At 50.9% G+C, this 24,881-nt stretch overlaps 1 protein-coding gene across 1 annotated transcript in view; it reads left to right on the top strand.

Annotated features, from left to right (window-relative positions):
• LOC140393991 (CD9 antigen-like) overlaps positions 1-24,881 on the top strand; it is a 385,099-nt gene that overhangs the window by 259,985 nt on the left and 100,233 nt on the right. Inside the window, exon 2 of the mRNA XM_072480718.1 lies at positions 2,783-2,885. Coding sequence (XP_072336819.1) covers positions 2,783-2,885 — 103 coding nt within the window. The remainder of the gene's footprint in view (positions 1-2,782; positions 2,886-24,881) is intronic.

Here is a 24,881-nt window from a genome sequence, read left to right as displayed (position 1 = left end):
TTTCTGATATTAACACCATTGTGTATACACTACATATTTCTACAAATTGCCTCTTCTAAACAGGCATCTAAGCCAATGAGTACCTTTTGTCTCATCAGAACTATTCAAAAGTAATATAGGAGCACAAATGTAGTTACAGGGCCACCTATAATTTATATCATAGTCCAGTATCAGAAAATGCCCTCCAACAACACAATAACCCTTACCAGCTGTGTTTACTTCCATTCAAACAACAGAACCACCTCAGATCCTAATCCATTTTTAAATACAGTTAGCACTCTGAAATACTTGCTGTACAGAGATGTCTTGAAACTCCACTTTGAAAGAGAGAGATCTTTAGAGATTGCTTTAAAAACAGGCCTGACCCTATCAGAGCAATGCAGGATCTCCAGCTAAAGCCTTCAGAAACTGCCTTTATAGCTTGATTTTCAGCTCCGAACCAATACTCTCAAGGGAAAGCAAGGTTTAAGCATGGGGATCCTTACTACATAGGGAGATATTAGGTCAGGTGACCACACACTTGATCAAACAAAAAGGATATAAGCAGTGTCTTAACAAAGGTAGAGAGTTGGAGGTATTTAAGGAGAGAACTCCATAGTTTAGGGCCTTGGCTGTTGAAGACAAGGCCATCAACGGTGGAATTATTAAAATTGGGGCCAGAATTTGAGGAGCGCAGATAGCTTGGAAGGCTATGGGGCTGAGACAGAGAGGGTTTATTATAGAGGTCGGGAAGGGTGGGACCATGGCAGGATTTAAAGAGAGGGTTGAGAATTTTGAATTGAAGTCTGGGAATATAGGGGAAGAGGACAGGTGTATTTAAGGACATGGGCAGCAGGGTTTTGGATGGCCTGAAGTTTATTGTGGGTGGAGTGTGTGAGAGCAGCTCAGAGTTTGTTGGAATATATGTTTGGAGGTAAAAAAAAAAGGCATGAGCGAGGATTTTAGCAACAGATGAGCAGAGGCGGGGTGGAGTGTGGACTCTTTGTGTCAGTTTTGGCTTAGCTGTTAACGCTAGTTCGGAGATTGTGGATTTTGGTCCCACTCCATAGATTTGAGCAGAAAATAAGACTGATATTCCAGTGGGATGTTGAGGGAGTGCTGCACTGTTAGAATACTGACCTCCGGGTGACATGTTCATGCAAAACTCCACCTGCTCTTCCCTTGAATCTACAGGTTTGCATAGTATTATTTCAGAGAGGAGCATAGGGGTTAACCTTGATCAAAATATATCATCCAATCTGTATTACTAAAACACATCACATTGCTCTTACCAGTAGCTTGCTGAGCACAATAAAATTCTGCCTTTCCAACACTGCAGCTGTGACAGAGGTTCAAAAGCACTTTCATTGGTTGCAATGTGGTTTGTGAAGAGATACAATTTTTTCCATTCTATGGGGGTGGAAATGGGCGGCCTCAATGATGATTCAGATAGGTGGTCAGATATTTATTACATAAAGGGTCAAACATGACACCAAAATTGCAAACAGCTTGACAATAATTTTCAGAGAGAGGAGTGGAGTTGGTGACATGGGTCAAAGCCAATAACCACAATCTTCTCAATATTTAAGACGAGGGAGTTTCCATATTGTGCTGGATGTCAGCTAAATAATGCAACCATTTAGAGAGAGCAGAGGAGTTGAAAGAGTTGGTGGTTAGGTAGAGGAGGCTTTTGGCAGGGTGACACGGTGGCACAATGGTTAGCACTGCTGCCTCACAGAGCCAAGGATCCAGGTTCAATTCCGGCCTCAGGTGACTGTCTGTGTGGAGTTTGCACATTCTCCCGTGTCTGCGTGGGTTTCCCCTGGGTATTACAGTTTCCTCCCACAGTCCAAAGATATGCAGGTTAGGTGGATTGGGCGTACTAAAAAAATGTCCCTTAGTGTCCAAAGGGTAGGCGAGGTTACGGGGAGTGGGCAGAGGATTGGGCCTCGGTAGGGTGCTCTTTCGGAGGGTCGGTTCAGATTCAATGGGCCAAATTACTTCCTTCTGCACTGTAGGTATTCTATGATTCTATGTGGAAACTAATGAATTGCTTTCAGATGTTGTCCAGCAATTACTACGTTCCATAAAATCACTAAAATATTGTTGCTGAGGGCCATCATGTAGATGGTGGGTGTCAAGGGTTGATTCTTGAAGGGCATCAGCAGCAATAGTGCAGAACCGAGACATTCCTCAGGACTTTCTCCACCCATTATAGTAAGATCGTATTGCTATGGCTTCCCAATTACAGTTATTCCTCATCACAGTCATTCTTCATTACCGTCATTCCCATTACAGTCATTTTTAATGACAGTCATTTCCATTACAGTCGTTCCCATTGCAGTCATTCCTCATTACCCATTAGTCATTCCTAGTACACTCATTCCCATTACAGTCATTCCCCATTACACTAATTCCTCATTGAACTCATTCCCATTACAGTCATTCCCCTTACAGTCATTTCCCATTCGTCATTCCCACTGCAGTCATTTCTCATTACAGTCATCCCCATTACAGTCATTTCCATTATAGCAATTTCCCATTACAGTAATTCCTCATTACAATCATTCCCTATGATTGAGTATCCTTATTAGAATCCCTACAGCGCAGAAGGAGGCCATTCAGCCCATCAAGTCCGCACTGACCCTCTGAAAGAGCACCGTACCCAGGCCCACTCCCCCGCCCTATCTGCCTAACCTGCACTTCCCATTACTGTCATCTCTCATTGCTCTTGTTCCCTAACATGATTACTGTCATTACTCTCACTGTCCATCATTAACCATGATTCTCTTTTTGTTATCAGCTGACTGGCACTGCAGTTCTCTCACTTGGCCTGTGGCTTCGCTTTGACTCTGAGACCACCACCATATTCAGTGGTGACCATTGCCCCACATCTTTCTACGTTGGTAAGTGAAGCATGGTTTGGAGGAAGGTGCTGTCATGTAGACATCTCGAGGGTTATTTGTAAACATTGAGTATTGTGTAAGACAAACACAAGCAGGATAGGCCAGCTGGAGACAGTGGCAATGGAAAATCGGCAGTAGGACAGTGCTGGGTGACATGAGAGCTGGAAAGCTGAGGTACAGCTCAGTGAAAGTGGAATTTCTAACTTCATAGCTGGAAGTTGATCTACTTCCCACCATTCTGACAGTTCTGTCACAGATGAATTCTGATGTATCAGTTGAGGCACCATGCATTACATAGATACATAGAAGATAGGAGGAGGAGGAGGCCTTTTGGCCCTTCGAGCCTGCTCTGCTATTCATCACGATCATGGCAACTCAATAACCTAATCCTGCTTTCTCCCCATAGCCTTGGATCCCATTCTCCCCAAGTGCTATATCTAGCCGCCTCTTGAATATTTTCAATGTTTTAGCATCAACTACTTCCTGTGGTAATGAATTCCACAGGCTCACCACTCTTTGTGTGAATACACATCTCCTTATATCTGTCCAAAATGGTTTACCCTGAATCCTCAGACTGTGGCCCTGGTTCTGGACACACCCATCATTGGTAACATCTTCCCTGCATCTACCCTGTCTAGTCCTGTTAGAATTTTTAAAGTGTCTATGAGATCCCCCCTTCATTCTTCTGAACTCCAGCGAGAACAATCCCAACCTAGTCAATCTCTCCTCATATGACAGTCCCGCCCTCCCTGGAATCAGTCTGGTAAATCTTCGCTGCACTCCCTCGAGAGCAAGAACATCCTTCCTCAGAGGAGACCAAAACTGCACACAATACTCCGGCCTCACCAAGGCCTTGTACAATTACAGCAACACATCCCTGCTTCTATACTCGAAACCTCTCGCAATGAAGGCCAACATACCATTAGCCTTCTTTACCGTCTGCTGCACCTGCATGCTTACCTTCAGCGAATGGTGCACAAGGACACCCAGGTCCCGCTGCACACTCCCCTCTCCCAATTTACAACCATTTCGGTAGTAATCTGTCTTCCTGTGTTTGCTTCCAAAGTAAATAACCTCACACATATCCAAATTATACTGCATTTGCCATTGATTTGCCCACTCGTCCAACCTGTCCAGATCATGCTGTAGGATCCCTGCAACCTCGTCACAGTTCACCCTTCCACCTAACTTGGTATCATCTGCAAACATTGAGATGTTACATTTTGTTCCCTCATCCAAATCATTAATATATATTGTGAGTAGCTGAGGTCCCAGCACCGATCCCTCTGGCACCCCACTAGTTACTGCCTGCCAATTTGAAAAGGACCCATTAATCCCTACTCTTTGTTTCTTCTCTGCCAGTCAGTTTTCTATTCACCTCATGTCATGCGGGACACTCTGACTTATCCTGCCACTGCTTTCTAAGGGCGGGATTCTCCACTCCCACGCCGCAGTGGCCGCGCCGTCGTGAACGCCGTTGAGGTTCATGACAGTGCGGAACAGCCCCGGTCCCAACCGATTCAGGCCCTGACATTTCCCCCAATCCCATGTGCTTTAATTTTGCCCAATAATCTCTTATGCGGGACTTTGTCAAATGCCTTCTGAAAGTCCAGATATACCACATCGACTGGCTCCACCTTGTCAACTTTACTGGTTACATAAGACCATAAGACCATGAGACATAGGAGCGGAAGTAAGGTCATTCGGCCCATCAAGTCCGCTCCACCATTCAATCATGGCTGATTTCAACTCCATTTACCCGCTCTCACTCCATAGCCCTTAATTCCTCGAGAAATCAAGAATTTATCAACTTCTGTCTTAAAGACACTCAACGTCCCGGCCTCCACCGCCCTCTGAAAGACATCTTCAAAGAATTCCAACAGATTTGTCAAGCATGATTTTCCCTTCATAAATCCATGCTGACTCTGACTTATCCTGCCACTGCTTTCTAAGGGCGGGATTCTCCACTCCCACGCCGCAGTGGCCGCGCCGTCGTGAACGCCGTTGAGGTTCATGACAGTGCGGAACAGCCCCGGTCCCAACCGATTCAGGCCCTGACAATGGGCCAGTATCGGGGCCGCGTCCTCTACCCGCGCCAGGCCTTGTCGCCCGTGTAAAAGCGGCGCCGATTAGATGGCGCGGCCGGTGCCGCATAACGGACGTCATCCACGCATGCATGGTTGCCGTCCTGTCCAAATCCGCCCCGCAAGAAGATGGGGGACGGATCTTGCAGGGCCGCGGAAGGAAGGAGGTCCTCCTTCAGAGAGGACGGCCCGATGATCGGTGGGCACCGATCGCGGGCCATCCCACATTGCAGGTGAAGCCCGTTGCAGGATCCCCCCTCGGCCCCCCACAGGCCGCCCCCCAGTGTTCACGCACCGCCCACGACTGCAGCGACCAGGTGTGGACGGAGCCGGGGGGAACCCGCCGTTTTGTTCTGGCCGCTCGGCCCATCCGGGCCTCAGAATAGCGGAGGTGCCGGAGAATCGCCATTTTGGGTGTCTCCGGCGATTCTCCGGCCTACGAAACTCGACCGGGCCGTTCCCGCCGCTTGGGAGAATCGTGGGAGGGCGTCGGACCGGCGTCCCCGGAAATTTTGGCGGCCCAGGCGATTCTCCCAACCGGCGTGGGAGTGGAGAATCGTGCCCTAAATGTTCCGCTATAAAGTCCTTGATAATGGATTCAAGAATTTTCCCCACTGCCGATGTTAGGCTTACTGGTCTATAATTCCCTGCTTTCTCTCAACCTCCCTTGTTGAATATTGGAGTGACATTACCTACCACCCAGACTGCAGGGACTGTTCCAGAGTCTATAGGATCCTAGAAAATGACCACCAATGCATCCACTATTTCTAGACCCACCTCCTTAAACACTCTGGGATGCAGATTATCAGGCCCTGGGGAGTTATCCACCTTCAATACCATCAATTTTCCCAGCACCATTTCTCTACTAATGTTGATCTCTCTCAGTTCTTCCCTCTCACTAAACCTTTCATTCTCCAACATTTCTGGTATCTGGGGCGAAATTCTCCCCAAACGGCGCGATGTCCGCCGACTGGCGCCTAAAATGGAGCCAATCAGACGGGCATCGCGCCGCCCCAAAGGTGCGGAATGCTCCGCATCTTTGGGGGCCGAGCCCCAACATTGAGGGGCTAGGCCGGTGCCGGAGGGATTTCCGGGCCGCCAGCTGGCGGAAACGGCCTTTGTTGCCCCGCCAGCTGGCGCGGAAATGACATGTCGGGGCGGCGCATGCGCGGGAGCGTCAGCGGCCGCTGACAGTTTCCCGCGCATGCGCAGGGGAGAGAGTCTCTTCCGCCTCCGCCATGGTGGAGACCGTGGCGGAGGCGGAAGGGAAAGAGTGCCCCCACGGCACAGGCCCGCCCGTGGATCGGTGGGCCCCGATCGCGGGCCAGGCCACCGTGGGGGCACCCCCCGGGATCAGATCGCCCCGCACCCCCCCCAGGATCCCGGAGCCCGCCCACACCGCCTTGTCCCGCCGGTAAATAGGTACTTTAATTTACGCCGGCGGGACAGGCAGTTTATTGGCGGGACTTCGGCCCATCCGGGCCGGAGAATCGAGCGGGGGGGCCCGCCAACCGGCGCGGCCCGATTCCCATCCCCGCCGAATATCCGGTACCGGAGACTTCGGCAACCGGCGGGGGCGGGATTCACGGCAGCCCCCGGCGATTCTCCAACCCGGCGGGGGGGTCGGAGAATGAAGCCCAGGATTTGTGTCCTCTTTTGTGAAGACAGAACCAAAGTATGTATTCAATTGCTCAGCCATTTAGTTGTCCCTTGTTATGCATTCCCCTGTTTCTGTCTGTAGGGGGCCTACATTTGCCTTTACCGCCTCACTCTGTCCCCCTCACACTCTGTACCTCTCACACTCTGTCCCCCTCACACTCTGTCCCCCTCACACTCTGTCCCCCTCCTCCTCACTCTGTATTCCTCACACTCTGCCTGACCCCCTCCCCCTCACTCTGTATCCCTCACACTCTGTCCCCCTCTGCCTCACTCTATATCCCTCACACTCTGCCTGGCCCCTCCGCCTCACTCTGTATCCCTCACACCCTGTCCCCCTCCGCCTCACTCTGTATCCCACACACTCTGTCCCCCTCTGCCTCACTCTGTATCCCTCACACTCTGTCCCCCTCTGCCTCACTCTGTATCCCTCACACTCTGCCTGACCCCCTCCTCCTTGTAGTGTTGGGTGTTCTGATGTACAGATGAACCAACACGGTTGTATTTGGTACAACGCTGTTTTATTTCAACTTGTTATTTGCAGTTCTGTCTTGATACTCTGCCCGTGGTGACTCCCTGTGTGTGATGTTAATCAGGTCCTGTCCTTGTCCTGGTCTCCAGATCTACTGGCCACCAGGTGTCGTGTTTCTTCTCTTATACTGTCTCTGTCCTTGTCTATGATTGGTTGTCGTGTTGTGTGTGCTGATTTGTCTGTTGGTGTGTCTATCATGATGTGTGTGTTTGAATATCATGACATCCCCCTTTTTTTTACAAAATTATGTGCCTACGTGGTTATAAATACGAATGTGTCGTGAGTGCATCTAAAAGTGTGTGTGCGTGATATTTACAGCAGGTGCATGTGGCGTAACTATATACATGGGGCGATGTCGGGTGTGTCATGCTAACGAGGTTGTACCATAACAAAACAGGAAGACGAAAAACTTTGAAGTGGGTCCGGTCAAACGATATCTGGAATGATAAAACAGTAACATGTTACAATACAATAGTGTTTCAACTTTAACGTGTGAACAGTCTCATAAGTCCAATCTAGTAGGTGTGCGACGAATTCGGGTTGACCATCTCAAGGGTGGGTCGAGAACCACCGGCTGAGGTGCGAGCCTGGCCACGGGTGGCGATGGAAGGGGCATGATCTGTGGCAGCTCCACGAAGTCATCCTCGGGAACCAGTGGAGGACCCGGCGTGTGTGCACTGTTCGGTTGCGAGCGTGGAAGGCGGCGAAGGGCTCGCCGATTGCGGCGACGCACTGATCCATCCGGCATGCGTACCAGGAACGAGCGGGGAGCCACACAACGGAGAACTTCGGCAGGTGCTGACCAGCCACCATTTGGCAGATGAATGCGGACTTTATCCCCGGAGGACAGGGGGGGAAGATCAGTCGCCCTTGTATCGTACAGACTCTTCTGGCGATCACGCTGCAGTTGCATCTTGTGCAGTACCTTAGCATGGTCCGTTGTTGGTGTCAGGATGGAAGGCACAGTTGTCCTGAGGGTGCGACCCATCAGTAGCTGTGCTGGCGAGAGACCCGTGGCTAGCGGGGCCGATCGATAGGCCAGCAGGGCGAGGTGAAAGTCCGATCCGGCAGCAGCAGCCTTGCAGAGGAGCCGCTTGGCAATGTGAACGCCCTTTTCCGCCTTTCCATTGGACTGGGGATGTAGAGGGCTGGATGTTACGTGTGTGAAACCATATGATGCGGCAAAGGATGACCATTCACGGCTGGCGAAACAGGGCCCATTGTCCGACATGACAGTCATCGGAATGCCGTGGCGAGCAAAGGTGTCCTTGCAGGCCCTGATGACTGCAGACGACGTCAGATCGTGTAGGGGTATGACTTCTGGGTAATTGGAGAAGTAGTCTATGATGATAATATAGTCCATGCCAAGCGTGTGAAATAGGTCGACACCCACCTTCGCCCAGGGGGACGTCACCAGCTCACGGGGCAGAAGCGTCTCAGGAGGTTGCGCCGGCTTTAACCTCTGGCAGGTTGTGCAATTGAGTACCATGTTGGCAATATCGTCATTAATGCCCGGCCAATATACCGTCTCTCGGGCCCTCCGTCTGCACTTCTCGACTCCCAAGTGGCCTTCGTGTATTTGATTGAGAATCATCTGGCACATACTGTGCGGAATGACGATCCTGTCTAGCTTCAGAAGGATCCCATCAATGGTGGTTAGGTCGTCCCGTACATTATAGAACTGCGGGCACTGCCCTTTGAGCCAACCTTCCATCATGTGGCGCATCACTCGCTGTCGAAGGGGGTCGGCCGCTGTCTCTGCGCATATGCGGGCCAGACTGGGGTCGTTAGCCGGCAGATTTGCCGCTGTCAAAGCCACGTGTGCCTCAACTTGACATACGAACCCCTCCACATCTGGTGGTGTACTCACTGCTCGGGATAGGGTATCCGCCACGATGAGGTCCTTCCCTGGTGTGTAGATCAGTTGGAAATCATATCTCCTGAGTTTAAGTAAGATGCGCTGGAGGCGAGGGGTCATGTCGTTCAGGTCCTTGTTTATTATGTTGACCAGGGGGCGGTGGTCAGTTTCGACCGTGAATCGTGGAAGACCATATACATAATCGTGGAACTTGTCCAAACCAGTTAGCAAGCCCAGGCATTCTTTTTCAATTTGCGCGTAGCGCTGTTCCGTAGGGGTCATGGCCCGTGATGCATAGGCAACCGGGGCCCATGACGACGTGTTATCTTTCTGCAGGAGCACTGCTCCAATACCAGATTGGCTGGCATCAGTTGAGATTTTGGTGGGACGAGACGTGTCGAAGAACGCCAACACTGGTGCCGTGGCCAGTTTGTGTTTGAGCTTCTCCAACGCGTTTTGGCAATATTTTGGCTTGGGCCATCTCACTGGTGATTTCCTCTCGTTTAGGTATGGGATAGTGTTCCCGCATAATGTTATTATTTAGGTCTTTAGGGTCTATACAGATGCGGAGCTCGCCAGAGGGCTTCTTGACACACACCATGGAGCTGACCTATGGCATGGGCTCCGTGACCCTGGATAGGACCCCTTGGTCCTGGAGATCCTGCAGCTGCAACCTGAGGCGGTCTTTAACTGGCGCAGGAACCCTGCGAGGTGCGTGAACGATCGGGATGGCGTCCGGTTTGAGGCGAATTTTGTATGTGTATGGCAGTGTCCCCATGCCTTCAAATACCTCCTGGTTGTGAGCAAGGAGGGATTGGAGATTTGCGTTGAAGTCAGCATCCAGGAAGTCGGATGTGTCGTCTGGAGAGAGAGACATAATTCGCTGTACAAGGTGAAGAGCCTTGCATGCCTGTGCGCCCAGCAAGGAATCTTTCGATGAGCCAACAATTTCAAAGGGGAGTGTGGCCGTGTGCGTTTTGTGTGTCACCTGGAGCTGGCAAGGTCCCATGGCCGGGATGACGTTCCCGTTATAGTCAACCATCTTGCACCGGGATGGCTGGATAGGTGGTTTGACCTTCATGGCATGGAATGCTGAATATGCTATGAGGTTGGCGGATGCGCCAGTGTCCAGGCAGAAAGTGATCTGCGATCGGTTGACCGTCAGGGTGGCACTCCATTCATCGGCCGGATTGATGGTGTTAACCCTGTTCACATCAATGACTGAAACCCGGAAGGCGTCTTGGTCATCTGTGTCATTTGGCTGGATGTCCTGATGTACGGGCTGGACGATCCTGACGTGTCTGCGAGGTTGTCGGAGATGTGTAGGATCCATCGGTTGAACCGCTCGACAGTAGGCAGCGTAGTGGCCCATCTTGCCACATCGTAGGCATTGTCGGTTTTTTAGCAGGACATTGCCCTTTTAAATGTACAGCTCCACAGTTGCCGCACGTCATGACGTCACGGCGTTCGTTACGCCACTGCGCATGCGCAGTTCGGTCTTGCATCGGGTGCGCCTGCGCAGTGCGTCCCTCGATGTTGCCGTTGGTTTTGTCGCGCACAAGTGTAGTGTATTAAAGCCTTAGTTAAAGTCTCACATGTCTTTGTGGTTCTTGACGCTTAGTGCATCAATTTAATACACTACAGTTATAATGGAGGCTGCTCTGAAACCCGACAAGCTCTCGCTCGACCCCCACGCTCCACGCGTGGATCACCTTTTCACCTGCTGGCTCCGGTGTTTCGAGGCCTACCTGGAAGCATCCTCTGCCTTCGCCAAAACGGAGGCTGACCGACTCAACCTCCTGTGCTCACGGCTCGACTACGGCCTTTTCGACCACATCACGGGAACTACGACCTACGGCGACTCCATCGTGAAGCTCAAAAGCTGGTATGCACGAACTGTTAATTCTATTTACGCCCGCCACCGCCTCGCCTCCCGGCACCAGCAGCCGGGTGAACCCCTATCCGTGTTCGTTCGGGACCTCCGTGCCCTCTCGCTCACCTGCAACGCGCCAGCAGTCTCCGCTGAGCAGAACACTGAGGCCCTGGTGCTCGATGCCTTTGTAGCAGGCATCGCCTCCGTCCCAATTCGCCAACTCCTACTGGCACAAACTACCCTGACTCTGGACACGGCAGTCACTATGGCAGAGGCCCAACAGGCAGCCTATGACAATAATGCGTCCTACACACCTGCACAAACTTCCTGTACACCTGCCCACGTTCCCTACGTAGCCGCTACCTCCCAGCAACAACCCCTGCAAGTCACGGCCCACCCAGCCACACCAGCAGTAAAAATGAGGCCTGGGCCCCAGTGTTACTTTTGTGGCCAGGCAAAACACCCCAGGAAACGCTGCCCTGCTAGAGATGCTACCTGTTCAGCCTGTGGCAAGAAAGGCCATTTTGCAAACGTCTGCCGCTCCACTGCTGCCTCGGGGTCCAACACCGCGGCCTGCTACTCCTGGGTGCCGCCATCCTTCATTCCCGGCTCGATATTCGACATGTGCAACGCAGGGGCGCCGCCATCTTTGATTATTCCCGGCCCGGCTCCCTTCACTTCCGGTCCGCCGCACGTCACTTCCGGTCCGCCGCTGTTCGTCGCTTCTGGGTCCGCCCCGCCGCCGATCGTCACTTTCGGACCTGCGCACTCGACCTCTGGCCCCCCCTCTACGTGGTCTGCATGGGCGCCGCCCGGAACCCCGACTTGCGTCACTTCCGGTCCACCGCCGATCGTCACTTCCGGTCCTGCGCACTCGACCGAAATGCTGCAAACAACTGAGATGCAGCCAGCGACAGCAACCTGCCCTCCAACAGCAGCCTACAACGCCTGGGCGCTGCCACCTTCTTCCGCAGGCCGCTCCCCTGATCCGGCACCCTTCTCCAACAGCTCCACCATCGCATCCATCGTCCTCGACCAGGACCGACCACATCAGCTCGCCAGATCCACCATGGAGGTTCAGGTAAATCGTTTCATTGTTACCTGCCTCTTCGACAGCGGCAGCACGGAGAGCTTCCTCCACCCGGACACCGTGCGCCGCTATTGACCAGGATGTTGCTAAGTTATAAGAACTAGGAGCAGAAGTAGGCCACCTGGCCCCTCGAGCTTGCTCCGCCATTCAATGAGATCATGGCTGATCTTTTGCGGTCTCAGCTCCACCTTCCGGCCCAAACACCATAAACCTTAATCCCTTTATTCTTCAAAAAACTATCTATCTTTATCTTAAAAACATTTAATGAAGTAGCATCTACTGAAATGAAAATCGCTTATTGTCACAAGTAGGCTTCAAATGAAGTTACTGCGAAAAGCCCCTAGTTGCCACATTCCAGCACCTGTTCAGGGAGGCTTTTATGGGAATTGAACCGTGCTGCTGGCCTGCCTTGGTCTGTTTTCAAAGCCAGCGATTTAGTCCTGTGCTAAACAGCCCCAGTGCTTCACTGGACAAGGAATTCCATAGAGTCACAACACTTTGGGTGAAGACGTTCCTCCTAAACTCAGTCCTAAATCTACTTCCCCTTATTTTGAGGCTATGCCCCCTAGTTCTGCTTTCACCCGCCAGTGGAAACAACCTGCCCACATGTATCCTATCTATTCCCTTCATAATTTTATATGTTTCTATAAGATCCCCCCTCGTCCTTCTAAATTCCAACGAGTACAGTCCCAGTCTACTCAACCTCTCCTCATAATCCAACCCCTTCAGCTCTGGGATTAACCTAGTAAATCTCCTCTGCACACCCTCCAGTGCCAGTACATCCTTTCTCAAGTAAGGAGATCAAAACTGAACACAATACTCCAGGTGTGGCCTCACTAACACCTTATACAATTGCAGCATAACCGCCCTAGTCTTAAACTCCATCCCTCTAGCAACGAAGGACAACATTCCATTCGCCTTCTTAATCACCTGTTGCACCTGTAAACCAATTTTTTGCGACTCATGCACAGGTCTCTCTGCACAGCAGCATGTTTTAATATTTTATCATTTAAATAATAATTCCTTTTGCTGGTATTCCTACCAAAATGGATAACCTCACATTTGCCAACATTGTATTCCACCTGCCAGACCCTAGCCCATTCACTTAGCCTGTCCAAATCCCTCTGCAGACTTCCAGTATCCTCTGCACTTTTTGCTTTACTACTCAGGGGCTGGTTTAGCTCACTGGGCTAAATCGCTGGATTTTAAAGCAGACCAAGACAGACCAGCAGCACGGTTCAATTCCTGTACCAGCCTCCCTGAACAGGTGCTGGAATATGGCAACTAGGGGCTTTTCACAGTAACTTTGTTGAAGCCTATTCGTGACAATAAGTGATTTTAATTTCATCTTAGTGTCGTCTGCAAACTTGGACACATTGCCCTTGGTCCCCAACTCCAAATCATCGATGTAAATTGTGAACAGTTGTGGGCCCAACACTGATCCCTGAGGGACACCACTAGCTACTGATTGCCAACCAGAGAAACACCCATTAATCCCCACTCTTTGCTTTCTATTAATTAACCAATCCTCTATCCATGCTACTACTTTACCCTTAATGTCATGGATCTTTATCTTATGCAGTAACCTTTAGTGTGGCACCTTGTCAAAGGCTTTCTGGAAATCCAGATATACCACATCCATTGGCTCCCCGTTATCTAGCGCACTGTTAATGTCCTCAAAACATTCCATGAAATGAGTTAGGCACGACCTGCCCTTTATGAACCCATGCTGCGTCTGCCCAATGGGACAATTTCCATCCAGATGCCTCGCTATTTATTCCTTGTTGGTAGATTCCAGCATCTTCCCTACTACCGAAGTTAAGCTCACTGGCCTATAATTACCCGCTTTCTGCCTAACTCCTTTTTTAAATAGTGGTGTCACGTTTGCTAATTTCCAATCCGCCGGGACCACCCCAGAGTCTAGTGAATTTTGGTAAATTATCACTAGTGCATTTGCAATTTCCCTAGCCATCTCTTTTAGCACTCCGGGGTGCATTCCCTCAGGGCCAGGAGCCTTGTCTACCTTTAGCCCCATTAGCTTGCCCATCACTACCTCCTTAGTGATAACAATCCTCTCAAGGTCCTCACCTGTCATAGCCTCATTTCTATCAGTCACAAGCATGTTATTTGTGTCTTCCACTGTGAAGACCGACCCAAAAACCCTGTTCAGTTCCTCAGCCATTTCCTCATCTCCCATTATTAAATCTCCCTTCTCATCCTCTAAAGGACCAATATTTACCTTAGCCATTCTTTTTTGTTTTACATATTTGTAGAAGCTTTTACATAGAACATAGAACGATACAGCGCAGTACAGGCCCTTCGGCCCACGATGTTGCACCGAAACAAAAGCCATCTAACCTACACTATGCCATTATCATCCATATGTTTATCCAATAAACTTTTAAATGCCCTCAATGTTGGCGAGTTCACTACTGTTGCAGGTAGGGCATTCCACGGCCTCACTACTCTTTGCGTAAAGAACCTACCTCTGACCTCTGTCCTATATCTATTACCCCTCAGTTTAAAGCTATGTCCCCTCGTGCCAACCATTTCCATCCGCGGGAGAAGACTCTCACTGTCCACCCTATCTAACCCCCTGATCATTTTGTATGCCTCTATTAAGTCTCCTATTAACCTTCTTCTCTCCAACGAAAACCACCTCAAGTCCATCAGCCTTTCCTCATAAGATTTTCGCTCCATACCAGGCAACATCCTGGTAAATCTCCTCTGCACCCGCTCCAAAGCCTCCACGTCCTTCCTATAATGCGGTGACCAGAACTGTACGCAATACTCCAAATGCGGCCGTACCAGAGTTTTGTACAGCTGCAACATGACCTCCTGACTCCGGAACTCAATCGCTCTACCAATAAAGGCCAACACTCCATAGGCCTTCTTCACAACCCTATCAACCTGGGTGGCAACTTTCAGGGATCTATGTACATGGACACCTAGATCCCTCTGCTCATCCACACTTCCAAGAACTTTACCATTAGCCAAATATTCCGCATTCCTGTTATTCCTTCCAAAGTGAATCACCTCACACTTCTCTACATTAAACTCCATTTGCCACCTCTCAGCCCAGCTCTGCAGCTTATCTATATCCCTCTGTAACCTGCTACATCCTTCCACACTGTCGACAACACCACCGACTTTAGTATCGTCTGCAAATTTACTCACCCACCCTTCTGCGCCCTCCTCTAGGTCATTGATAAAAATGACAAACAGCAACGGCCCCAGAACAGATCCTTGTGGTACGCCACTTGTAACCAAACTCCATTCTGAACATTGCCCATCAACCACCACCCTCTGTCTTCTTTCAGCTAGCCAATTTCTGATCCACATCTCTAAATCTCCCTCAATCCCCAGCCTCCGTATTTTCTGCAATAGCCCACCATGGGGAACCTTATCAAACGCTTTACTGAAATCCATATACACCACATCAACTGCTCTACCCTGGTCTACCTGTTCAGTCACCTTCTCAAAGAACTCGATAAGGTTTGTGAGGCATGACCTACCCTTCACAAAGCCATGCTGACTATCCCTGATCATATTATTCCTATCTAGATGATTATAAATCTTGTCTCTTATAATCCCCTCCAAGACTTTACCCACTACAGACGTGAGGCTCACCGGTCTATAGTTGCCGGGGTTGTCTCTGCTCCCCTTTTTGAACAAAGGGACCACATTTGCTATCCTCCAGTCCTCTGGCACTATTCCTGTAGCCAATGATGACATAAAAATCGAAGCCACAGGTCCAGCAATCTCTTCCCTGACTTCCCAGAGAATCCTAGGATAAATCCCATCAGGCCCCGGGGACTTATCTATTTTCAGCCTGTCCAGAATTGCCAACACCTCTTCCCTACGTACCTCAATGCCATCTATTCTAATAGCCTGGGTCTCAGCATTCTCCTCCACAACATTATCTTTTTCCAGAGTGAATACTTACGAAAAATATTCATTTAGTATCTCTCCTATCTCTTCAGACTCCACGCACAACTTCCCATCCCTGTCCTTGACTGGTCCTACTCTTTCCCTAGTCATTCGCTTATTCCTGACATACCTATAGAAAGCTTTTGGGTTTTCCTTGATCCTACCTGTTTTTACTATCTGTTTTGCTATCTATTTTTATATTCTGAGCACGTTTATTCTCATAATCTATCTTACTCTTTATAGCTTTTTTAGTAGCTTTCTGTTGCCCCCCTAAAGATTTACCAGTCCTCTAGTCTCCCACTAATGTTTGCCACTTTGTATGCTTTGTCATAAAGAGAGTCTGCACAGAGTGGGGTTGTTTTTCTTGGAGCAGAGGAGACTGAGGGGGAACATGATTGGGGCAGCACGGTAGCATTGTGGATAGCACAATTGCTTCACAGCTCCAGGGTCCCAGGTTCGATTCCGGCTTGGGTCACTGTCTGTGCGGAGTCTGCACATCCTCCCCGTGTGTGCGTGGGTTTCCTCCGGGTGCTCCGGTTTCCTCCCACAGTCCAAAGATGTGCAGGTTAGGTGGATTGGCCATGATAAATTGCCCTTAGTGTCCAAAATTGCACTTAGTGTTGGGTGGGGTTACTGGGTTATGGGGATAGGGGGGAGGTGTTGCCCTTGGGTAGGGTGCTCTTTCCAAGAGCCGGTGCAGACTCGATGGGCCGAATGGCCTCCTTCTGCACTGTAAATTCTATGATGATCTATGATGATTGGGATGTATAAAATTATGAGGGGCATAGATAGAATGGACAGGGACAGACTTTTCCCCTTGGTGGAGGGATCAAAGGCCAGGGGACATAGATTTAAGGTGAGGGGCAGAAGGTTTAGAGGAGAGAACATTTTCACCCAGAGGGTTGTGGGAATTTGGAACTTGCTGCCTGAAAGGGTGGTGGAGGCAGAGACCCTCATAACATTTAAGAAGTGTTTAGATGGTGCACTTGTGATCCCAGAGCATACAAGGCTATGGGCCAAGTACTAGAAAAGGGGATTAGGTGATTGTTTTTGAATGGTGCAGAATTGATGGGCCGAAGGGCCTTTCTGAGCTGTAGACCTCTTTGACTCTCTTCATCTGTTTATGTTTTCCTACCTTGCTCTGCCTTCCTCTCATGTCTTTGTGACATTCTGCCTGCCGCTGTACTCGCTCATGTTCTGGGGGCGGGATTCTCTCAGCCCAATAAGTGCCAGGCGCGAATTGCACCACGCCCCCCAGAGAGCGGAGAATCGGCGCCATAGGCGCCCGCGCAGTCGGTGCGGCGCCAGTTGGGGGCTGCTCTACGTGGCCCGCCCAGCGATTCTCCACCCAGGATGGGTCGAGTGGCCGTAAAAAATATCCGAGTCCCGCCGGTGGCGTCCACGTGTGGTCTTACCCGACGGGACCTCGCCGTGCATCCATCCGGAGGGTCTGGTGGTGGGGGAAGGTTATCCGACCCCGGAGGGGGCCTCCGCTGTGGCCTGGCCCGCGATCGCGGCCTCCCGATCGGCGGGCCGGCCTCTCAGGCTGGGGGCCTCTATTGTTCCGCGCCGGCCCCTGAAGCCCTGCGTCATGTTGCGTCCGGGCCGGCGCGGGGAAGGGAGCCACTGCGCATGCGCGCAATCGCACCGGTCACACTGCGCATGCGCGCATTGCCGCCGGTCCCACTGCGCCCATTTGACGCCGGTATCGGCAGCTAGAGTGGCATGGGTCGCTCCAGTGCTGTGCTGGCCCCCTGTCGGGGTCAGAATCGCTGCTCCTAGGCCATGTTGACGCCGTGTGAAACGCGACGGCGTTTACGATGGTGTCAACACTTAGCCTCAGGATCAGAGAATCCCGGCCCCTGTGTTTCTGTAGCCCCCCTGTGTCAGTCTCTGACCTCCTCTCTGAATCTGCAGTCTGCTCTTGCTTTATATTGAGGGCTGAATTGTGTTGAGTTGCAGTGTGTTGGTGACAGGCTGGTGAAGAGGATGGTGTATGGGGGTGGGGTGATGTTTGCATGGTTTGTGTGCATTTTTCTCTATTAATAGCTTGTGTGCAGGAAGTGGTGGATTCCTGACTGAGAAGCAGGTTGTGCCCATTAGGACAGAGTTTCAGACTGGATTCCAGGGAATCAGCAGAATTAGTTAACCCTTTGCAAACACCGCACAGTGACTGGATTGTCAATAGTCAAAGTAACTCCCAGTCATTAGAGACTGGTTATACTAAGACTAAATCCCTGGCTGTGTAGAAACTGGCCAGAGGGGGAACCATGTGAAGCAGGCGCGTGAACAGCAACTTGTCCGTGGGCTCTGGCACCATCCTCTTTATTACCCTTCGTGTATCCTGTTTACGTGGCACGTGCTTGCCTAATCTGAGAGTTAATCCTCAGTGGTTTCTCCTTGGAGGATTTTTGGATAAGTGAAATGAAATGAAAATCGCTTATTGTCACAAGTAGGCTTCAAATGAAGTTACTGTGAAAATCCCCTAGTCGCCACATTCCGGCACCTGTTCAGGGAGGCTGGTACGGGAATTGAACCGTGCTGCTGCTGCTGACCTACCTTGGTCTGCTTTAAAAACCAGCGATTTAGCCCAGTGTGCTAAACCAGCCCCAAGTGTTGGAGGAACTCTCAAACTTCCGGTGATAAAAGGGAGCAGCAGCTGGAAGCAATGGAGGTGGTGACCACTTCCAGCGCCTTCGAAAGCAACATGTCGAGAGACCGCTCGAGGATCAAGTTGTTATTAGAGTCATAGACGTCAGACTTGCCTTGTTGATGCAGAATCTCAGAGTTCTTGAGACCGAGCTGCAGAATACTTTTTTTTAAAATAAATATTTTATTGAAAATCTTTGGTCAACCAACACAGTACATTGTGCATCCTTTACACAATATTATAACAACACAAATAACAATGACCTATTTTATAAACAAAAAATGAATAAATAATAAATAACAAAAATGAAAACTAACCCTAATTGGCAACTGCCTTATCACAAGTAACACTCTCCAAAAATATAATTTAACAGTCCAATATATAATTATCTGTCGCAACGACCTATACATATTATACAGTATATATTAACAACCCTGAGAGTCCTTCTGGTTCCTCCTCCCCCCCCCCCCCCCCCCTCCGCCCCCCCCCCCCCTCCCGATCCTGGGCTGCTGCTGCTGCCTTCTTTTTTCCATTCCATCTATCTTTCTGCAAGGTATTCGACGAACGGTTGCCACCGCCTGGTGAACCCTTGAGCCGACCCCCTTAGAACGAACTTAATCCGCTCTAGCTTTATAAACCCTGCCATGTCATTTATCCAGGTCTCCACCCCCGGGGGCTTGGCTTCTTTCCACATTAACAATATCCTGCGCCGGGCTACTAGGGGCGCAAAGGCCAAAACATCGGCCTCTCTCGCCTCCTGCACTCCCGGCTCTTGTGCAACCCCAAATATAGCCAACCCCCAGCTCGGTTCGACCCGGACCCCCACTACTTTTGAAAGCACCTTTGTCACCCCCATCCAAAACCCCTGTAGTGCCGGACATGACCAAAACATATGGGTATGATTCGCTGGGCTTCTCGAGCACCTCGCACACCTATCCTCCACCCCAAAAAATTTACTGAGCCGTGCTCCAGTCATATGCGCCCTGTGTAATACCTTAAACTGAATCAGGCTTAGCCTGGCACACGAGGACGACGAGTTTACCCTGCTTAGGGCATCTGCCCACAGCCCCTCCTCGATCTCCTCCCCCAGCTCTTCTTCCCGTTTCCCTTTTAGTTCATCTACCATAGTCTCCCCTTCGTCCCTCATTTCCCGATATATATCTGACACCTTACCATCTCCCACCCATGTCTTTGAGATCACTCTGCCCTGCACCTCTTGTGTCGGGAGCTGCGGGAATTCCCTCGCCTGTTGCCTTGCAAAAGCCCTCAGTTGCATATACCTGAATGCATTCCCTTGGGGCAACCCATATTTCTCGATCAGCGCTCCCAGACTCGCGAACTTCCCATCCACAAACAGATCTTTCAGTTGCGTTATTCCTGCTCTTTGCCACATTCCATATCCCCCATCCATTCCCCCCGGGGCAAACCTATGGTTGTTTCTTATCGGGGACCCCCCAAGGCTCCAGTCTTTCCCCTATGCCGTCTCCACTGTCCCCAAATCTTCAGTGTAGCCACCACCACCGGGCTTGTGGTGTAGTTCCTCGGTGAGAACGGCAATGGGGCTGTCACCATAGCCTGTAGGCTAGTCCCCCTACAGGACGCCCTCTCTAATCTCTTCCACGCCGCTCCCTCCTCCTCTCCCATCCACTTACTCACCATTGAAATATTAGCGGCCCAATAATACTCACTTAGGCTCGGTAGTGCCAGCCCCCCCCTATCCCTGCTACGCTGTAAGAATCCCTTCCTCACTCTCGGGGTCTTCCCAGCCCACACAAAACCCATGATGCTCTTTTCAATCCTTTTAAAAAAAGCCTTCGTGATCACCACCGGGAGGCACTGAAACACAAAGAGGAATCTCGGGAGGACCACCATCTTAACCGCCTGCACCCTCCCTGCCAGTGACAGGGATACCATATCCCATCTCTTGAAATCCTCCTCCATTTGTTCCACCAACCGCGTTAAATTTAACCTATGCAATGTGCCCCAATTCTTGGCTATCGATCCCCAGGTAACGAAAGTCCCTTGTTACCTTCCTCAACGGTAGGTCCTCTATTTCTCTACTCTGCTCCCCTGGGTGCACCACAAACAACTCACTTTTCCCCATGTTTAATTTATACCCTGAAAAATCCCCAAACTCCCCAAGTATCCGCATTATTTCTGGCATCCCCTCCGCCGGGTCTGCCACGTATAGTAGCAAATTGTCCGCATACAAAGATACCCGGTGCTCTTCTCCTCCTCTAAGTACTCCCCTCCACTTCTTGGAACCCCTCAACGCTATCGCCACGGGCTCAATCGCCAGTGCAAACAATAATGGGGACAGAGGGCATCCCTGCCTTGTCCCTCTATGGAGCCGAAAATATGCAGATCCTCGTCCATTCGTGACCACGCTCGCCATCGGGGCCCTATACAACAGCTGCACCCATCTAACATACCCCTCTCCAAAACCAAATCTCCTCAACACCTCCCACAAATAATCCCACTCCACTCTATCAAATGCTTTCTCGGCATCCATCGCCACTACTATCTCCGTTTCCCCCTCTGGTGGGGCCATCATCATTACCCCTAACAGCCTCCGTATATTCGTGTTCAGCTGTCTCCCCTTCACAATCCCAGTTTGGTCCTCGTGGACCACCCCCGGGACACATTCCTCTATTCTCATTGCCATTACCTTGGCCAGGATCTTGGCATCTACATTTAGGAGGGAAATAGGTCTATAGGACCCGCATTGTAGCGGGTCCTTTTCCTTCTTTAAGAGAAGCGATATCGTTGCTTCAGACATAGTCGGGGGCAGTTGTCCCCTTTCCTTTGCCTCATTAAAGGTCCTCGTCAATACTGGGGCGAGCAAGTCCACATATTTTCTATAGAATTCGACTGGGAATCCATCCGGTCCCGGGGCCTTTCCCGCCTGCATGCTCCTAATTCCTTTCACCACTTCTTCTACCTCGATCTGTGCTCCCAGTCCCACCCTTTCCTGTTCTTCCACCTTGGGAAATTCCAGCCGATCCAAGAAGCCCATCATTCTCTCCCTCCCATCCGGGGGTTGAGCTTCATATAATTTTTTATAAAATGTCTTGAACACTCCATTCACTCTCTCCGCTCCCCGCTCCATCTCTCCTTCCTCATCCCTCACTCCCCCTATTTCCCTCGCTGCTCCCCTTTTCCTCAATTGGTGTGCCAGCAACCTGCTCGCCTTCTCCCCATATTCGTACTGTACACCCTGTGCCTTCCTCCATTGTGCCTCTGCAGTGCCCGTAGTCAGAAAGTCAAATTCTACATGTAGCCTTTGCCTTTCCCTGTACAGTCCCTCCTCCGGTGCTTCCGCATATTGTCTGTCCACCCTCAAAAGCTCTTGCAGCAACCGCTCCCGTTCCTTACTCTCCTGCTTCCCTTTATGTGCCCTTATTGATATCAGCTCCCCTCTAACCACCGCCTTCAACGCCTCCCAGACCACTCCCACCTGGACCTCCCCATTATCATTGAGTTCCAAGTACTTTTCAATGCACCCCCTCACCCTTAGACACACCCCCTCATCTGCCATTAGTCCCATGTCCATTCTCCAGGGTGGGCGCCCTCCTGTTTCCTCCCCTATCTCCAAGTCTACCCAGTGTGGAGCGTGATCCGAAATGGCTATAGCCGTATACTCCGTTCCCCTCACCTTCGGGATCAACGCCCTTCCCAGCACAAAAAAGTCTATTCGCGAGTAGACTTTATGGACATAGGAGAAAAACGAGAACTCCTTACTCCTAGGTCTGCTAAATCTCCACGGGTCTACACCTCCCATCTGCTCCATAAAACCTTTAAGTACCTTGGCTGCTGCCGGCCTCCTTCCAGTCCTGGACTTCGACCTATCCAGCCCTGGTTCCAACACCGTATTAAAATCTCCCCCCATTATCAGCTTTCCCATCTCTAGGTCCGGAATGCGTCCTAGCATCCGCCTCATAAAATTGGCATCATCCCAGTTCGGGGCATATACGTTTACCAAAACCACCGTCTCCCCCTGTAGTTTGCCACTCACCATCACGTATCTGCCCCCGTTATCCGCCACTATAGTCTTTGCCTCGAACATTACCCGCTTCCCCACTAATGTAGCCACCACCCTGTTTTTCGCATCTAGCCCCGAATGGAACACCTGCCCCACCCATCCTTTGCGTAGCCTAACCTGGTCTATCAGTTTCAGGTGCGTTTCCTGTAACATAACCACATCTGCCTTAAGTTTCTTAAGGTGTGCGAGTACCCGTGCCCTCTTTATCGGCCCGTTCAGCCCTCTCACGTTCCACGTGATCAGCCGGGTTGGGGGGCTTCTTAGCACCCCCCCTTGTCGATTAGCCATCCCCTTTTTCCAGCTCCTCACCCGGTTCCCACGCAGCTGTATCTCCCCCAGGCGGTGCCCCCCCGCCCATCCCCTCCCATACCAGCTCCCCCCTCTCCCCAGCAGCAGCAACCCAGTAATTCCCCCCTCCCCCCCCCCCGCTAGATCCCCCGCTAGCGTAATTACTCCCCCCATGTTGCTCCCAGAAGTCAGCAAACTCTGGCCGACCTCGGCTTCCCCCCGTGACCTCGGCTCGCACCATGCGACGCCCCCTCCTTCCTGCTTCTCTATTCCCGCCATGATTATCATAGCGCGGGAACCAAGCCCGCGCTTCTCCCTTGGCCCCGCCCCCAATGGCCAACGCCCCATCTCCTCCACCTCCCCTCCTCCCCCCATCACCACCTGTGGAAGAGAGAAAAGTTACCACATCGCAGGATTAGTACATAAAACTCCTTTTTAACCCCCCTCTTCGCCCCCCACATTCGCCCCACCACTTTGTTCAAACGTTCTTTTTAATAACCCGCTCATTCCAGTTTTTCTTCCACAATAAAAGTCCACGCTTCATCCGCCGTCTCAAAGTAGTGGTGCCTCCCTCGATATGTGACCCACAGTCTTGCCGGTTGCAGCATTCCAAATTTTATCTTCTTTTTATGAAGCACCGCCTTGGCCCGATTAAAGCTCGCCCTCCTTCTCGCCACCTCCGCAATCCAGTCTTGATAAACGCGGATCACTGCGTTCTCCCATTTACTGCTCCGAGTTTTCTTTGCCCATCTAAGGACCATTTCTCTATCCTTAAAACGGAGGAATCTCACCACTATGGCTCTGGGAATTTCTCCTGCTCTCGGTCCTCGCGCCATCACTTGGTATGCTCCCTCCACCTCCAACGGACCCGCCGGGGCCTCCGCTCCCATTAACGAGTGCAGCATCGTGCTCACATATGCCCCGACGTCCGCTCCCTCCGCACCTTCAGGAAGACCAAGAATCCTCAGGTTGTTCCTCCTTGCGTTGTTCTCCAGTGCCTCCAACCTTTCCACACATCGTTTCTGATGTGCCTCATGCGTCTCCGTCTTCACCACCAGGCCCTGTATGTCGTCCTCATTCTCGGCTGCCTTTGCCTTCACGACCCGAAGCTCCCGCTCCTGGGTCTTTTGTTCCTCCTTTAGCCCTTCGATCGCCTGTAGTATCGGGGCCAACAGCTCTTTCTTCATTTCCTTTTTGAGCTCTTCCACACAGCATTTCAAGAACTCTTGTTGTTCAGGGCCCCATGTTAAACTGCCACCTTCCGACGCCATCTTGGTTTTTGCTTGCCTTCCTTGCCGCTGTTCTAAAGGATCCACTGCAATCCGGCCACTTTCTCCTCCTTTTTTCATCCGTATCCAGGGGGGATTCCCTTCTGGTTTACCGCACAGTGTTTTTAGCCGTCAAAATTGCCGTTGGGGCTCCTATCAAGAGCCCAAAAGTCCGTTTCACCGCGAGCTGCCGAAACGTGCGACTCAGCTGGTCATCGCCGCACCCGGAAGTCCGAGCTGCAGAATACTAACAAAAGACTCGATGAAACAGAGGAAAGAATTCTCAACATCAAAAATGTTGCTTCCTCAGCTGAAGCTCGCTTCCAGTCGTTTGAAAAGCAGCCACATGGTATGTCAGAAATCCTGGACGATTTGGAGAACCAAGGCCACAGGAAGAATGACTGGGTCATCATGATTTCCCCTACCTTTATGATGGTAATACTGGTTTGTTGGTATCCTCTCTTTAAAAATGACAGAACCAAGTAGCACCATTGCTGGCGTTGAGTGGAGGCTGCAGGGCTTTATGGGTGGGTTCAAAATGCAGGTGGAACATTTGGTTCCCATTCGCTTCTTAGCTTTTTTCTTCTCTCTGTCAAGGAGGTTGTCTCCTGATGGTAATAATGGTATGGCCGTAGGATTAGCCATACGGGTCCTCACGCGTGCTGAGGAATATCCCCTTAGAATGAATGTGGTTGTAATTCTTTTGTATTTTGTTGTGTTGGGTT

The sequence above is a fragment of the Scyliorhinus torazame genome, chromosome 17, assembly GCF_047496885.1.
Source record: "Scyliorhinus torazame isolate Kashiwa2021f chromosome 17, sScyTor2.1, whole genome shotgun sequence".
Classification (NCBI taxonomy): domain Eukaryota; kingdom Metazoa; phylum Chordata; class Chondrichthyes; order Carcharhiniformes; family Scyliorhinidae; genus Scyliorhinus; species Scyliorhinus torazame.
This window is presented reverse-complemented; position numbering and strand designations above follow the sequence as displayed.